The following is an 18,718-nucleotide window of genomic DNA, read 5'->3' on the forward strand; positions in this document are numbered from 1 at the left end:
TTGCAGCTCTGGGACAGTTGAGAAGCCAAGGCACAGTAGTATGAAGGCTTGGCTCATCTGGCGTTCGTCACGGATTCACAGGGGACGAGTCGTCATCAGACACGTCCACCACGGACGCCCTCATGAGCAAAGATGAGCCTAGGTAATAACACAGAAATAATCATGTTAACGTTGCGTGACTGAGCCGTAGCACGTGTAAATCCCTCACCAATTTATGATCAGGAGTTAGATTGGTCCAATTTAGGGGGATTGAGGGTTTGGATGTGTGACACAATGAACAAAGTGATGTCTAAATCTACTTTTTAAATGCTTTATAACTCCTTTATGCCCCTATGCATTTCACTAATCTTTTTTTCATACATAATGAGCTGTTAGTAAAAAGAACATGTTTTGTACAATGAAAATTTTGTCTTCAGTGAACCTGAATTTTGCATTTTTGTAAACAAAGACAAGAATTTGGAATAAGATTCATTATTACCAAGTATGTAAAAAACACACGCAAGAAATATGACTCCAGAGGTTGGAGCCGCATTGGTGTCCCATCCATCCATCCATTCATTTTCTCAGCCGCTTATCCTCACAAGGGCGGCGGGAGTGCTGGAGCCTATCCCAGCTGTCATCGGGCAGACGGCAGAGTACAACCTGAACTGGTTGCGATCCAATCACAGGGCACGTAGAGACAGACAACAGTCGCACTCACAATCATACCTACGGGCAATTTAGAGTCTCCAATTAATGCATGTTTTGGGGATGTGGGAGGATACCGGAATGCCCACCGGGAGAAAACCCACACAGGCATGGGGAAAAAACATGCAAACTCCACAAAGGCGGGGCCGGGATTCGAACTCCAGTTCTCAGAACTGTGAGGTCAATGCTCTAGAGCCGCATCACCGTGCCGACCTGGTATGACAATAGATAAATAAATAATGGTAAATAATTTGAGCCATAAAAACGCACGGGGTAGAGTCACTTAGCCTCCAGCAATTTAATGGCAAGAGGGAAGAAGCTGTTGGAATGTCTACCAGTTTTCGTTAGCATTCTTCAATAGCACCTACCTGAGAGAAGGCGCTGCATGAGTGGGTGAGCAGGATATGGATGGTCTAAGAGGATTTTGCTCAAGGATGGGTAGAGGGCAGGTACTGATAATTTTACCAGCAGTCCTAATTGTTCATTGCAGTTGAAATTTGTCCTTTTTTTTTTTACAGCACCAAGGCAAACTGTACTGGATGAACACATGACTGGTTCGTAGAACTGCGTCAATGTCTCCTGTGGCAGGCCCTACTTCCTCAGAAGCGCACAGGAAGTACATCCTCTGCTGGGCGTTTTTGAGGATGGAGTTGATGTTAGTCTCCCACTTCAGGTCCCAAGAGAGTGAGAATTCCCAGGTACTTGAAGGTCTCGACAGTTGACAAGGGACTGTTGGACAGGATGAGCTGCAGCTGTGGTGAAGGATGTCTCCTGAAGTCGACAATTATCTTCACAGTCCTGAGGGTGTTGAGCTCCAGGTTGTGTCAGCCAAACCAAAAGCTCTAGATGCTCCACTTCCTGTTGATACAGACTCACCCCTAACTTTGATGAGGGTGATGATTGTGGTGTTATCTGCAAACTTCAGGAGTTTGACAGCTGTTAAAGTGTAGATGTTTCTGTAGAGAAACAAGAGCGGTGGGCAGAGGACACAACCTTGGGGTGCTCCAGTGCTGATGGTGCACGTGTATGAGGTGGTGTCACCCAGTCTCACGTGCTGTGTCCTGCCCATTAGAAAGTGATAAATTCATTGGCAAATGCAAAGCGAGATGCTGAGCTGCAGAAGCTTGAAGGAGAGGAGTCATTGATCATGGTGTGGAACACAGAACTGAAGTCCACAAACAGGATCCTCGGTTAGTTCCCCACGCCATCAAGTTGTTCTAGGAGGAAGTACGGTCCTGTTTATGACTACGTCATCCACAGACCTGTTTGCTCGGTATGCAAATCGCAGGGGGTCCAGCAGTGCTCCTGTGATCCTGTTGGAAATTTGCATTTTTACTAAGAGACAACTTCCTAAAGGCCTAATGTGTTTTCTTACATTTTCAGTCATTGTAAGCCTTGTAAAATATTGTATAAGTACAAGTTAAAAAAAAAAAACAATAATAATAATCAAAGCCCTAACACACACAAAAATATCTCTTCACCTACGTTTTTGAACTTATTCAGTTTGTACTTTTTCAACTTGTCACGTGAATTTTGCAAGTTTGTAACTAATCTTCCCAACATCACATTTAAGTTTATCTAGATAGCAAAAATTCTGTTTTAATGTCTGAAATCATCTCGTTTTCAGGTGAAAAGTGACTTTGATTTCACAAAAAAAAAAAAAAAAATCCGAGCAATATGTTAGTGTTGATGATAAACTCATCATGATTTTCATGACTCAGTGGAGTGAGAGTCGTAATCGGACAACAGAGGGTTTAATGAGAGGACAGCAGGTTTGCATGTCCTCCCCCGGTCGCTTCATTCCAAGCTTACCTCACCCGGCTCGGCCCGCACGGTCCGGCGAGCTCAGACGAACGGCTAATGGCGTGTGACAGCCTGTTTTTTTTTTTGTCGAGGTAGCGGGCGGGAGTGACATGTTTCCAAATGGACATAATGATGAGAAGTGGGGGAGGCTGGTTGAGACGATCTCCTTTTGTCATGAACAATCTGAGCAAGATTTTAACTCTTCCCTCACCCTTTCTGCTTGTGCTGACCCTGTTGGAAAGTATCACATTACTAAGAGAATTAGACGGCATAATTACAATTAATATATACCCAAAAAAGTTGCATAGAGAGAAGCTCCATTTCTTATCGCAATTTGTTTTCCCAATTGCAAAATAGAACCTCTACTGAGACTAGATTTTTTCAGGATTCTTTTCAGGTATCATTAAGACAGACATGAGGCCATCAGCATTTGACATATTGGGCTTTACAGTTTTCTGTAATAATTTTTTCTCCGGCTCACGGCTCGGCAATTGACATTGAAACAGCGTTGTAAAATTACCCCATTGCAATGAGTTTTTAATATCCCTAACTGGTGATTGGTCGCCGGTCAATCAAAGGGGTCATATAATGTCGGTCACTTTTGCTGCTATGCTACTAACGGGATGGGTTTGTGTCTGTGTGTAGGTGAGTGTGTGTTTTGAGCTCTCGGCTTGCTTGACAATTATTGACGCGCACCAAGCAACAACTTCGGTGAGTGTACTGTGCAACAATGGCAGGAGGGTCATGGGAAAGGTTAACGGCAACATTTACATTAATGCGCTTTTTTTCTGGGCTTTATCGTGACTTTCAGCTACTCCCAGAATGCACCTCTCGCCATCCTAGTGAGGGATGAGGGGGCCGCGGGTTTGCACGGGCCCCAATGTCCGACGGAGGGCTCTGTGAAGAAAAGGAGTGTGTCAGCGATCTAGCCAGCAGAGTTATGGCAACATTTTGGCCTCTTGCCTGCTGCTCACTCAGTTGAGTCGGGCGACGGGAGGTGCTCACAGTGAATCGAGACCTTGTTGGGTTTGATGGGACAAGAAGAATAAGAATTAAGCCCCCGTTGTGTGATTACAGTGACCAGTGCACCAACCAGCCTGCTCTGGTTTGGTTTTTGGTTTGCAGTCAAGAGCCAAAAAGCCGGAAGCCATTAATCTCCAATAATGTGTCATTGGGAACGTCAAAATATTGACACTGATTAGCTCAAACAACATTACGCAATGGATGTTTTGATAAATTCTGTGAGCAATTAACATGACAATTCATTGGGTTGGATTCTTTAGCTTCTGAATGCATCGCAGGATTTTTTTTTTTTTAAACCTCCATCCTTCTAGATTTTTAAAAAATTAATCAAGTGATGCAAATGGTCTTTTGGAATTGTCTATTCTTCCTCTTCTTCTGCAGAACTAGTGCATCTGTGTGAAAATGTTTGTATTTTAGGGGGCCTGAGCACAGCCTCCTAAAACTTGCTCATTGGCACCTCCTAGAAACCTGCAACTTACCTTCAGACGGGTCTCTAGTTTTCATGGTTATACCATGCGTGAAAGCTCAGCAGAAATCTGGTGAAAATTTACTTTTGATGCAAAATTCACACAAATAAGCCCCAAACGGAAGCAGAAATCCCCGACAGATGGCCGACGCTAAAACAGAGTACTTGCATGCAAACTTATAACATTTTAACCATTTTTTTTAAATATTAAAGACCCCACACGTAACAGTGCTGCTGTACTTGAGTGGACCAACACAGCACACCACAGGCAACATACCCACCGACAATCGTGCGTCTCAAATCCTGTCTGTTGTAGTATCGAGACAGACCTCTAAGAGTCAGAGGGGACTGAGATTTATGGAAAATACAAAAAAGAAGAAATAGTCACTTCCTAATTGGCTATCTCACAACATTATATCGTGACTAGTATGAGTCAAAATCATTGTAGAAACGAAAAACAGTTGAGTGGACTGAAACTAGAATCTCTTGAATTACCCCATACATTAATCCTAAACCTTAAAAAGGGAGGAAAGTGTCATGTCAACTGCCGAGCTAGTTATCTTCCACACATCGCTACTATCCTCAAGATCCTGTGGACCTGCTTGATTGTGCAGTATCTATTGATGTAGATATTGTGAAATGTGATCAACACTCTCAACAGAGTGAGGGTCAGCTTGTTTGACCCGGTCGTAAACCAACCTTTCGTTTGTATTACCCATTGACAAGGGGATCACATGTGCTTGTAAGCTCAAACAAAATAGCTGAAACAGAGTCTTTCTGGATTTGATCTGAGTTGATGTCATTATGACTGAGTTAGGGTGAATAAAGTCACTGTTATTCGTATGGGAGAAGAACGCAAAAGAGGAGACAGTGCTGAAAAGGGATTTAGATAAGAACCAAACAATAGGACAGTGGATGAAGTCATCTCATGGTAAAGCACATGGTTGATGACTGAGAGACAGCTTTCCAAATTTAACATGATTAATCTCTTAGCCAAATGTGGACATAGCAGATACAAATGCGATGCCATGATAGCCAGTCTGCTCGTAGGCATTTGCGTTTGAACTCTTGATTTCTGCCCTCGCACCGGAAATTTCCACTAATATTTTGCTATGCCAAAATGTTGACTTTCATTTTGTTCCAATGGTTATCTGATTCAAGAGAGGCAGGAAGGAAAAGAGCAAGAAAAAAAATTCTCAGTTATGATAAGGCATCTGATAGTTATCAGATTTAGCTAACTAAGATCGCAATCTTCTGCTTCGCTTTTACTTCACTTCCTTGTTTGAGAGTTACTTTGGTTTTTGCACCTGAAGATGGAATGCGCGCCAGGAAGATGGCAGCGCTGCAACAACAATGCAATATCTTCCCAAATTTTAGGTTATTTCAGCATCTCTGCCATGTAAAGGTATGCTCCACCCAACATTGTTTGCGCCGTGCGGCGTTTAAACATCAAGCAATATTTTGATGGATAGGTCTTGACAAATAAAAGCTACATACAGTATTTCTGCCCAAAATACGTTATCTAGAACACGCTCAATTTGGCGTATGTAAACATTATTGAACGACAGTTCATTTTTGTCCAAGAGTGCCAGATTTTATTTGGGACTTCAAGGAGAATACTTGGCCAAACACTTCACGAGCCTTTGCATGATGGGAGATAAACGATCTTATTTATAACCAGTTCAGTTTGGATGACATTGTTTACATTACACAATCACTTCATGGTTGCATGAAGAGCATTTAGGGACTCTGAGGGTGATTGTGTTCTTTGGTTATTTTGCAATAAACACTTGTTACAATAGATCATTCTGGAAATCGATATTTGTATTAGTATCTTTTAGTTAAAACACAACACAATCACATTGACATAACATGGAATTTTGTTTTGTAATAACAATAAATCAAATAGTTTGTTAATACGAATCAGACAGAGCTGTGAGGAATGCAAAGTGATCAATATCATGACTGAATTCCCAATATTTTCAGCATCTTTTGTCGCACTCGGTACCAAACGGCTCACGGCCCACTCCTGCAGTTGTAACAAACTGATACACGGACAAAACCTAAACAACAAGATTGAGAAAGGCCAGTGCCACGCAGATTTTGACTTACACACACACAAGACCTTTTGTTGGACGCCGTGCTTTATCTCGCCATTTCACAAGAGGGTTGAAGAAGAGGCAGAAGAAGAATGGGCTTGAGAAAGCGTCGATGTGCCCGCTGAACGTGCCAGCTCTCTAAAAAGAACCTTAAGACACTTTCCAGTAGTTGTTGCCTTAGCAATAGCGTGTCACCTCGCACAGAGTCAACCACACCGCCTGAGTTCATGAAGGCATGTGGAAGCATAACACAAATCTTTAAGCTGCCTCATCCAGCACATACAATACCCATTTCAAAACTTGCTTGTTTTGGATTTGCACTTCAGGCTAAGGTGCTGAATTCCAATTTATAGTCTATTTTTGTTTTATTTAATTTCCAGTGACATGCATAAGGCTGCGTTTACGCAGACTGAACATGGGAGTAAGCAATACATCCATCCTTCCATTATCTGCTTATCCTCACAAGGGTTACGGCAGTGCTGGAGCCTATCCAAGCTGTCATCAGACAGGATGCGGGGAGCAACCTAAACTGGTTGCCGGCCAATCGCAGGGCACATCGAGGCAGACAACAGCAGCACTCACATTCACATCTAAGGGCAATTTAAAGTCATCAATGAATGCATGTTTTTGGGATGTGGGAGGAAACCAGAGTGCCCAGAGAAAGCCCACACAGGCACAAGGAGAACATGCAAACGCTCGAACCAGTTGCATCACCGTGCTACTTAAGCGCTACTTCAGAAAGCAAGTAGTCAGTGTCATTCCGTGTTTAGTGGCCCTGGATTGTCGCTTCTCCCAAATGGTTTGAATCAGAGTAACCTCCACATTACTCCACAGGGCCACCATCTACAATTGTTTACCCCAAGATCTACTTTTCAAGCAGCCAGCCTCTCGTAATCTACAGACAGGGGAGTAACACTGGGTAAACCTGTGATGTAACATATTTCGACCATGTTTGATTAGCCATTCTTTTGCTTTAGGTTAAACTCACAATGGGTGGGTTGTGCGTGTATGTGTGTGTGTGTGTGTGTGTGGTTACTTAGTCACCAATTGGTGTGTTTCCATGAAATCAAACTTGCACTGACAGCGTACACCCCATGTGTGGATTTAGATATATAGTACATATTTGAACTTTCTAAACATTTACAAGAAGCCTGATTGCCTGATCTGAAGGTATCTAATTCAATATTTTTTCTATTGATGCTACTATGAAATAGTGCTGGGTAAAATGGGAAAAAAAGTATCAGTATTGTAACATTTGATATCATGATTAACGACCGACAGTGGCCCCCGTGATAATCCACGGCTAACTGAAGCCCATTCTAACTGCATTGAATATATTATAGACAAAAATAAAGAGAATAATCACATAGAAACGTTAGCAGAGAAATGGCACAATACACATGAAGCATATCACAATTCTACCACATAAGCGCAAATCACATCAGAATTGTGTCACTTGAAGCACACAGTGTTGATTCAGCCTCGAGTATTGGTGCAAGACTTTAAGGAAACATTATTATCATTTCTTGTATTGTACAACTGTTCGAGGTGAACTAAGTGTGACCTTATGAAACAAAACCTTATTTTCAACATCATGTCAACAAATTTTTCGTCTAAAATAAAAGCATCTTAAAGAGAGTATCAAAGAATTAGTTCAGGGTTTGTCAGTGGCAGCTTCTGATTCCTTTGCATCCATTACAAGCTGTCGGTCAGTGTGCAGAATCTTATGCAGTTATTCACAAATTCTAACATTCTAGCACAATCACCTTCTCTGTGCAGCTGCAATTAGATCTTGGAAAATCTGGAGTAAACAAAACTTCAAACAATGGATATGTTTTCACCAATTTTGTCCAACCTTGCCCTTGAACAAAGACGTAGAAGTTTTGGGACCATTTCTCATAGCTAATGCAACTGAATATTTGTGTAAAATGAAGAATATCTATTTTTCAGGATGGCAAGAACAAAGGCTGACTGCGTGAACCTATAGGGCTTGTAGACTACTGGAACATAAAAATGATGCAAACACTGTGACACGACCACATTTCAAGTTACCGGAATCACATCATTTACACATAATGCAGGACAGTATTTAATACTCCTAATGGGTCTCTACACTTATTTTCATCTGAAAGATTGTTCATGTGCCGCTGTCTCGGTTATCAACTAAACTGAACAATTAACTTCTGTACAGTTTCAGAACGATAGCATTGATAAACGTGGGTATGTCTTGACTCAGATAATGCCATAATTGGCACCCCATTCCCGATCGATAGGGTTCAATATAAGGTTGGTCCACCCTTTATAAGCTATACCCGCTAGAGTTCTTCTGAGATGGCTGTCCCTGAGCTTTAAGAGTGTGTTCACAGGAATTTTTGACCATTCTTCCAGAAGCGCATTTGCGAGGTCACACACTGATGTTGGACGAGAAGCCCTGGCTCTCAGTCTCTGGTGTAATTAATACCAAATGCGTTATATCGGGTTGAGGTCGGGATTCGAGATTCTATGAAGGCCAGTCAAGTTCACACCAGCCTCTGTCTTTATGGACCTTGCTTTGTGCACTGGTACACGGTTATGTTAGAAGAGGAAGCGGCCAGCTGCCAAACTGTTCCTACAAATTTGGGAGCACGGAATTGTCCAAAATCTCTTTGATATGGTGCAGGATTGCATTGGAACTCTGAAAAATCACTCCCACACCATAAATTAAATCTGTGAAGCTGTTCGGCCATGGAGACCCATTCCATGAAGGTTTCTGTACACCGTTCTGCAGCTACTCTGCACACAAATGAAGTTTGGTGGTTCTTCAGCGACTGACTCAACAGAAAGTTGCCGACCTCTTCGTGCTTAAGCACTTCAGCATCCTCTTACCAACCTCCATCAGTTTACGTGTCCTACCACTTTGTGACAGAGTTGCTCTCGTTTCCAAACTCTTCCACGTACAGTACATATAATCCATCTGACAGTCAACTGTGGAATATTAAGAAGCCAGCAAATTTCACAACTAGACTTGTTGCACAGGTGGCATCCTATCACAGTTCTACGCTGGAATTTACTGAGCTCCTGAGAGCAACCCAATCCTTCACAAATGTTTATAAAAAAAAAAAAAACTCTGCATATCAAGGTGAATATAAGGTAACGAAGGTAAATCAATTATATAAAGCATGCTAAACTCATGACGCATTTTCCTAATGAGGAAAAAAAGGGGCATATATTTGAGGGAGGGATTTATTTTGTGTAGGTAACGTATTCCACGTAATTGGGTACAGTGTTTATTAGAGGGTCATTATTTAAGGGACAATCATAATAATCTTTATTGGCCAAGTGTGTAACAACACACACACAAGGAATGACTTGACTAATAATAATTTAACAATCCAAATGTATGTAAATACAACAAAGCGGTATGTTCGTGCACTTGCATGCCCTCGTAAATGTGTTCTCCCGGGAGTCGGAATTTCACCTTTGTTATGCAACACATTCAAAGCTAATCCTATAATTCACATAACAGCAACACACAAACATGTCTACGGGAGTTAAGGACAGCTCAAGCCCAAAAGAACGATGCCAGAAAAACATCGAAATGGTTATCACGTTTTTTTTTTCATTGTCAATAATTTGAAGGAAAAAACAACACAAAAGTCAATTAACCTGGGTGAGATTTAAACAGTCTGGGAAAGGCTTCTTGGAAGATGCCCACAGTCATAAGCAGCTGAAGGGGATTCAGATTTGGGCAGCTTTAGAAGGTCACAACAGAGGTGCAATTGTGTGGGCCCCCTCTAAGAAGAGGAAAGGATTCTTACAGGGAGAGCTTTCTTCTCTTTTTTTTTTTAATTTCAAGGGAAACATCAACATCTGCAAACATTGTCAGATCAGAGCTCAAAGGTGAGGAGTTATCAGAACCTCCCCCCATAGAAAAGATTGTCAAAAACAATCGGGCAAAAAACTGACTTTTGTAGTTAATTTTTGCCTCAGTGTTTATCGATGGACCAGTTTTAGGCCCCCTGCCATATAGCCAGGGGCCCGCAAATGCTCAAGATACTAAGACAGTTCTAGCATTCCTTAGTTCGACACTCCATCTTGTGAAACTCAGAGGAGTTGAGGAACAAATGGCTACATAAAATAAGAGTTCACACACTTTCTGGAAGTGCATTTCTGCATTTGAAGCAGGCGACCGGCTTCCTGTGCAGGCACCACAACCAATGCAAAAATGGGATATAAAAGCATGCTCTTCTCGTGTTTTAGAAGAATATTAAGATGTATGCATAATGAAACTGCATTCACTATTGGCAAATGTACGTGACAGATGAATGTCGCACCGCGACCCAGTGACGTCATAGTGACTGGATGGGTCTGGCTTCTCAAAATATCCTCCTCTTTTTTACTTCACCCACATGACACGTCCTCCCTTCTGTTGGGTTGTGACTTACGAGCAGTGCGTGAACAATGAAACGAACGTGAGGTCGCTATGAATGCTCGGGTCAGCTGCCAAAGTAATGCCATTCACCAATGGGCAACCAGACTGAAGCGATTTTTCCCATTTTTATGTTAAAAAGATGATTGATCCAATCAGCGCAAAGCATTTTTTCATGTTGCATATTATTGAGAAATCTAGCTGTTGCAAAAAGGCGGGCATCGGTTACAACAACAGGTAACCCCCCCAGTCTACGTTGAACACACCTGTAAAGCATTCCTCACGGGACTTTGTCACACACACAAAAGATTGATAACCAGGTCAAACTGGTTTTCTGCTTATGTTGACCCTGGCAGTTCTTTACTGTTCATCCCTCTCCCCAAAAATCAACTGCATTTTTGATCGCGAACGGCACAATGACAATGCAAACCTAACAATTTAATTCTCAGTTGAGTTAAGCTAAAGGTCTTAAAAGGTACATTCCCATGCAAGGTGGAAGTTTATCGGTTAACCGGCAACAGATATAGATGCTCAAGTGGAAATGCACGACGTGTGTGCATGCTTGTAGTCGAAGTTATCAGTGTCTGCTGATAGAAACAGTGCAAGAGCAATTAGCCAAACAGTTGGCCTCAGTTTTAGATGGCTGGTTGGTGCTCTATTTTCAGGTGGAGTTGGAGGAACTGTAAATGAACGATGACAAGGATTTTAGGCCCAAAGTGTCGGACGAACGAGGGAAAACGGAGCCATTTAGCTGTTCCCATGCGAATTAGCACCAAACACTCAACATCGTACTGATGAATTCAGTCAATAAAAGTAGAGATTAACGGCCACAAACTCCAAAAGCAACTGAATAAAACCCTGAAAACAGATCTGTCTCACGATTGTGAAACATTCCTTGCGACTAGTTTCCAAGCTAACCATCACTGTTCCAGCGGAATGGTCGTAGACCCTGCAACCCCCAGGGCAACGGGTCCAATTGGTGAGACATTTCAGTTGAAAACCAATGGGAACTTCAAGTATGCTCGTTCGCTAGTTGAAGGTCATTAGCGACAAAGCCATGATTTGAATTTTTTTAAAATTTTGTACAAAACACCGACATGAAATAGTGGGACAGTGTTGATCGACAATTTTTTTAGCATCTGAGATCATTTAAGAGCTGAAAAAGTGGTGATTTCCCACTCGTATGCGCTATTTAACGATTCCACGACAGTCAGTGTTTCATAATGTCATTACAGAAATATCTTCCATTGTTGGGTTCTTATCAAAGACACAGGAGAATTAACTGCTATACTAAATGGTCAAAAAGCATTTCACTCATAATGACCTGAACATGGTCCTGCATAGTAAGAAAGAGTACTATTAAATCTATCCAAAAAAAATGTCTGTCCGCATTTCAGGATCTTGCAGTGGAAATAGTCGCTCTAGCAAAAATGCATGGAATGACCAATATACAGAGAAACCGCCAGAGCTGTGTCACAATGACTGTCCTCCTCTATTGGCTGCCTGCCATTGTTGCAGAGTGCATTTCCTCAAATGTTCCGTATCCTTGGTTTTGTGAGAAATCACACCCCTTAGCTAGGACCCAGTTATCTTGTCCACTTCCATTCAGAGGGTGGACATCAGTCATGACTTTAACAGCCACTGTTGGGCACGGCTTGGCACAAGGCACTGCCAGTCGATTACTGTCCAAATGTTTGGAAGATGAATGACAGGACATCAGGTGACCTTGCCTGACCAGACATGCGAGTTGTGAGCCTAGGGAAAAGTGGGGACAAAGAGACAGTGTCCATAACTCATTGCTCGAAGCACAGAACGAGGTCAACTGCACTTCCTCACATAGCGCCGATGTTCATAATAATTTCTTCTTAGGGATCCTTAACTCCTGAGCAAAGTACATACCTGCATTCAGTACCATACCATGGACTACAAAAATATATGCAAGCTAGCTTCTTTTGACAAGACTCTATATGTGAAGGTTCCCGTGACCAAACCTAGAAAGCAGATTAGCAGACTCCCTGTGTATGAAGCAACAACTAGCATAATTCTGTGTTGATGACATGATGGTTTTAACCCAATCTTGCTCCAATTTTGTTTTCTTAATGGCTGGTTTCTTTGGACAAAAGTTAAAAGCCTGAATGTCATTCATTTGCGCAAAAATGATACGATACGTAAACACGAACAAGGCCTAAACTTCAAATATTGCCATTTTTTGGGAGCTCTTGAATATATCGTACGAACCGAAAGCTAGTGATTACATTTAATACAGTATTTCTACAGTTGCATTATCCCAGTCTCCTGCCATGACGGCTCCACCAGCCACCTGAACCGGAAGAAAGTGCTTCAACATGTTTTCCCAAATGTGGAAGTTGGTTGTGCATAGCCCCAATATGTGCCTAAATGTTTAGAGACTTTGACTATATTTACTCTGCAGTTTTCCAAATTCTGATTTAATGCCTTTATAGTAAACCCTGATTTATTGTGGGCGTAACTTTTTGGAAAACTGTCGTAGTAAAAGAAATGTATAGCGACCAATTTTTCATTATACTACCACAAATATTTATCTTTCATGGATGGATGGATGGATAAATTGATCAGGTATAAGGTACTACATTGTATCTGATTTGTGTGTTTACTCAGCATTCCTGGTTACAGATATCTGATATGTGTCAGATTTTTATTAACAATTGAAAGTGGCCTCATTCTGATTTGAGGATATACGATTAAATATGTTTATTTCGATTAACGTTGTCATGAAGCATATCCCAAATGTGCTACACAAAAAAAATTAATCCATGCAGTGTAAATCCAGCCCTTGTGCCAATTTTTTTTGGGGTGACAGACAGGACTTTAATATGAGGACTAAATTGACTCAATCATTCATGGTGCGGTTTTAAGAATATTCATCTCATGGTCCTGAGATCCAAGCAGAAAAGTGACTTTCACATCTCTGACAGACAGCACTGATATACCGTATTCTAGGTGGAATCTCAATTTATAAATCAGGTGTAAACAACAGGAAATAAAAACAAAGTGAAATGCACTGCAGTGACCCTACGATGAAAAGATACCTTTGATGCGTTTGTGTTTGGAGGGACCATGGCCCAAGCTGTGCAGAAAGAGGAAACAAAAATGTTTTTCTTGGATCAACCCAAGTCCGGAATCTTGGGAGTGTTCGGATTGCGTATGCCGTGTTTAGTTTTATTTTTTTTTTTTTTTTTGTGGAAAAGCTTCAGCCAAGAAAGCAAATAGTGCTCAACAGGTGGATGGCGTAGCTGTACTTCCTCTTGTCGCATTTCCTATCATACGTCGAAATCCTCAACTTTGAGGATTAAAAGGGAGCGAAAGTGTACGGTTTGATCAATTGGGGCCATGTTTCCAACTGGAGACCTCAAAAACTATTTTACATATGTAGCTACAAGAGACACTGGAGGTCTGGACGCCCATAGTCTCTTATAACTGGAATGACGCACTTACCATAGTGTTAACGTGGATAAGTTACGGACTACGGTACATTCATATTTAGGTACAATACCTGGTTATGTTGCCTATGAAAGAACATAACTACATCACAAACTGAGGACCCCTCTACACCATCCATTCTATGTTATGTTTCAGCTATGTTAAAGGTTACTTTCTGGTTTGTGGAGGAGGATGAGGGGGTTGCGTTTGTTGACAGCATTTGTGACTCAAACTGTAATAAAATTCTGTATTGTCATCAAATTTTATTGGCCTATGCACCACCCTTCGATAAAGTTTCATTGTAGCCTTTTTTACTGTCTATTTGATAAGTTTAGGCATTAATCATGAGGCTGATGCACAAGTCATTTAACCAGGAAGGACACCACGTGAAATCCCCAAAGAACTGAGTGGGGTGTGAGAGAGAACTCTGAGGTCCCCCTGCGTTTTCAAGTGGGCCCTCACAAGAGTATTAGCAACACAAAGGATTGTGATGCACATTGACCGACGAGAATCACATAGCAGGGAAGGATTACGCGAAAGGCTGCACAAAGCTCAGCTTCTTTTGTGAGCAGGTGAATCTCAGCAGCCTTTTGACTCAGCTGAACAGCGGCCAGAGTACGTATTACTTCCATGTCCGTGTGTGTTTTTTGTTTTTAAAGTTTTTCTTTACTAGAATTCACTGATAGACTGCAAAAGGTCTTACTGCACAGTTCAAAATGAGCAAGACTATTTATTTATATAGTTTAAGCAAGAATAGTTTATGAATAGCCTGTAGTGCACTGGCAAATGACTAGCATGTGAATGACCAGAGAACATTGATAACAAATGGCACATTTGCACTGAGCTGAAAACATCCATTTTTCTTCAAAAGGGGAAGCTCTTTGACTTTGTTTAACTCTTACTTAGTTGTATTCTACAATGGTCGTCTCCTTAACACTTGTAGGACAGTTAAGAATGCTAACGTCAATTAAAAGCGTATCAGCAAAGGCCCTTTGAACCAGGAATAAATGACATTTGGGATATTTTAACGACTTGAAAGTAAACCAGCATCGGAGAACAGGACTGTGTTCCATTGTGATCATGCGTTCACACATTTTCCCCAAACAGGACAAATTGGGCCTCCTTTGAGTGGCATCCTGAGTGTTTGGTTCAGTGAAGTTGCCTCTTTGTTCCACAAAAATGTCTGTTATTGTTTGCCTTGAAAAAAAATGGGCGAAAGACAAATGCAGGTGCTCTTCCTCCTCTGCCATCATGATTATTTTCTTTCCATTTCAAGTATTTGTGTTTATGTCTTGGAAATACGCCCATTGATGATAACAATTCAACATTGTTTTTGAAGTCTGTTATTCTTACTCATTTGGAGTGTGTACTAACTGACGAGGATTTTTGTTTCGTCTAGCCCAACAAATGACGTGGGATGGAACCGTAACGCAATTTTCAAAGCCTACAAGTGGTGCCTGCACCTAATCCCTGACTTTCTGTTAAAATTGCATCAAGAAGCCAAACAAAACAAACCTACCAAGGATGAACACGATACATGGGTTTTGCTTTTTCATGACATCTTGTAGAAAATCCTCCTTAATTAATTAGTACCTAATTTCCATGTTCGTCTTTTGCATGGTTTGCTTTGTAATAGACAAGAATTTGGAAAATCAGATGATGGTTTCTATAGAAATTTGCATTTTGATCAGAAAAAAAAAAGAACATTTTTGTGTCTCTTATCGCTAGAAAAAAACAAATATCTTTTCAGTAAAGTAAAACAATAAAACTTCAACTGCATCACAAAAGGAGCCACAGTGTTATTCTTTGGAGGGATGAAAGCCACATTGCATGACTTGCAAGTGAATCTTTTGGCTTATGTATGAATATTTCAGTTGTACGAATGCTTTTTAGAGCGGGAGGCGGGGGCAGGGCAGGATTCTTTGTGTTTCGAAATGCATGACAAGCTTCCCTCACATTTAAAAGCAAATCTTACCTATCTGGAATTCACATCACAGCTATCCACAATGACTGACTGGTCGTAATTACATTTTAAATAACTGCAATTTATATTCCTATTAGCTGCAAAGTAATTTTGACTCGTCAAAAAAAACTGATGGAGAGATTTGTGAGTTGATTTTGCCTAGTGAAAACTGTAATAACATATTGAGATATCCGTAAATGAGTTTTGCGTACTCAAACGTGAGCTATATGATGAGGATGACAATTGACAGCTGCAACATTATTTCACCTTGGACAAATGACTTCAATTCTGACGTTCATATGTATGAGGTTTGTCATGACAGATAGACTCATCACTAATACGAGGAAATGTTCAATGTACTCTCCAATATAATTGCAGATATATGTGACTCTAGTATGAGATACCTCGAATTTGATTTGAAATACTGAGGTTATAATTCCAGTCACAGATAACCATTTATTAATTTCGTCTTTTTAAGCTTTGATTAGGGACACCTAGATAACTTGAATTGAGGTTAATGAATATTTTGAAGTAGATATTTGTAACGACCAAGGGATCCGCTCTAAGCCCCTTCCTGTTTGCGGTAGTAATGGATAGGCTGACAGATGAGGTTAGACTGGATTCCCCTTGGACCATGATGTTCCTACATGATATTGTGATCTGCAGTGAAAGCAGGGAGCAGGTGGAGGAACAGTTAGAAAGATGGAGGCGCGCACTGGAAAGGAGAAGAATGAAGATTAGTTGAAGTAAAACAGAATACATGTGCGTGAATGAGAGGGGTGCTGGGGCAAGAGTGAAGCTCCAGGGAGAAGAGATAGGGAGGGTGGACGACTTCAAATACTTGGGGTCAACAATACAGAGTAAAGGAGAGGGTGGTAAGGAAGTGAAGAAATGGGTCCAAGAGAGGTGGAACAGTTAGTGTCAGGTGTTCTGTGTGACAGAAGAGTATCCACTAAGATGAAGGACAAAGTCTATAAAACAGTGTTGAGGCCGGCCATGATGTACGAATTCGAGACGGTGGCACTGAAGAAACAACAGAAAGTAGAACTCGAGGTAGAAGAAATGAAGATGTTGAGGTTCTCGCTCGGAGTGAGCAGGTTGGATAGGTTCAGAAATGAGCTAATTAGAGGCACAGCCAAAGTTGGATGTTTTGGAGACAAGGTTAGCGAGAGCAGACTTTGATGGTTTGGACATGTCCAGAGGCGAGAGAGCGAGTATATTGGTAGAAGGGTGCTGAGGATGGAGCTGCCAAGGAAGAGAGAGCGAGAGGAAGACCAAAGAAAAGGTTGATGGGTGTTATGAGGGAGGACATGAACACTGTGGCTGTTAGAGAGGAAGATGCACGAGATAGGCTTAAATGGAAAAAGATGACGCGCTGTGGCGACCCCTAATCCGGGACAAGCCAAAAGGAAAAGAAGAAGATTTGTAACGACCAATTCCAAATACAAAAGTGGCTAAAGTGAGGTCATCTGTCTTTGTGGGTAGATACCTGATATTGTATTTAATGATGGTATCGTTCATGTTTCTTTGAGTGGGCAAAATTAATAGCTGTTAAAGGTTGAAGAAGCTTTGCCAAAAAAAACGGGCCTGAATGGGATTGGCTGAGAGAGAGGATGGGCCTCGGTGTTCGAAAGGCCCTCCCCCCCTTCCCCACAACATTGCGTCATCTCCACGACATTATATGAAGCGCAACCGGCTCCGCTGTCGAACGAGTCGCTTCCTTTAGGGTTCTGCGACAACAGAACCAAGCGGGAGAACGACTAAAACAAGACTCCGTGAACACACTTAAATATATATATATATATTTTTTTTTTTTATCCAACCAGGAAGCTACGCGACAAAAAAAAAAAACTGAGGCGAAAGAGAGCCGGAACGACATCGCCGCGTTTTTTACTTTTAAAATAGCGGGTCAAAAAGTGACAAAAAAAGAAGAGGGACGTGACATTTTTTGGGGGGAGAAACAAGACCACAATTAGGCATGACAGAGGCTTTTTCCCGACTTGACGTTTAGAACAGCGGCGCCGAGGAAGTTTTGCCATTATTCCTCACGACTTCAACCGAGGCGAAGAAGACGACAAACAAACAAGACGACAAGGAGAAGCCGTTGCCTTACCGACACCGCCATGGATTCTGGAAAGGTAAGTTCTGTCAAACCCGTTCTTTTGCCGCTTGCTGTTGCTAAGTTTTGAGTTTTCGAGTGAGGGAGTTCAGCAAGTACGCCACATTAATCACCCATGATGCAGTTCGCCCACGCCTCGGACCCGATGCTTCTATTATTGTGATGCTCCGCAACTGGAGCGTCGTTCTCTGGACTGCACTTTCGAGAATCGTTGTGGCATGTATTTTAGGACTTTTCACCGTACAAAAATTTCCCATCCAACTAGTACTCTTCCATGTCCTATTTTTCAACATTAATATATCTTTATTTCTTAATTATGTCAACTAGCCATGACATTTATTTCACAGATTCGACAAAAATTAAATATTGTGCTCATTCAGCATGGGTTACCCATCACTTCTTTTTTTATTTTTTTAAAGCAAATTTTCACTGATGCTATAAAAAATACCTATATATTGATAATTAGATCAACTTCACAAAAAAAAATTCTCAATGGTAAGGGTGAGGAAAGTATGGCTCGCGGGCCTCACACTGCCTGGTCTGTTCTTTAATCCGTCCCACCCAGCATTTAAATTAACACGGATTTTTAGTCTGAACATGCAGCGCAAAGAACAAAACAAAATATCACAATGTAAATAATGTCTCACATTTAAACACTGTGTAACACAAGTTAATAAGATGAATAGGAGGG

The 18,718-nt window shown here is 41.4% G+C and overlaps 1 protein-coding gene and 1 long non-coding RNA gene across 3 annotated transcripts in view; one reads left to right on the forward strand and one right to left on the reverse strand.

The window, feature by feature from the left end:
• On the reverse strand, nucleotides 1-18,157 carry LOC133507188 (uncharacterized). Of its 2 annotated transcripts, XR_009796760.1 has the most exons (4): nucleotides 18,022-18,157; nucleotides 2,500-2,721; nucleotides 1,056-2,000; nucleotides 1-138 (listed from the first exon to the last, which is right to left on the reverse strand). It is a non-coding gene; the product is annotated as an uncharacterized LOC133507188 (long non-coding RNA). The 2 variants fall into 2 exon arrangements; XR_009796761.1 differs by lacking the exon at nucleotides 2,500-2,721 and having other exon boundaries at nucleotides 18,022-18,156.
• Nucleotides 17,610-18,718, forward strand: part of LOC133507187 (solute carrier family 2, facilitated glucose transporter member 1-like) — a 24,590-nt gene continuing 23,481 nt past the window's right edge. The window contains exon 1 of the mRNA XM_061831986.1: nucleotides 17,610-18,046. Within this exon, the coding sequence (XP_061687970.1) occupies nucleotides 18,032-18,046 (15 nt within the window). The 5' untranslated portion in view covers nucleotides 17,610-18,031. The remainder of the gene's footprint in view (nucleotides 18,047-18,718) is intronic.

This window comes from Syngnathoides biaculeatus, chromosome 10 (assembly GCF_019802595.1).
Source record: "Syngnathoides biaculeatus isolate LvHL_M chromosome 10, ASM1980259v1, whole genome shotgun sequence".
Classification (NCBI taxonomy): Eukaryota; Metazoa; Chordata; class Actinopteri; order Syngnathiformes; family Syngnathidae; genus Syngnathoides; species Syngnathoides biaculeatus.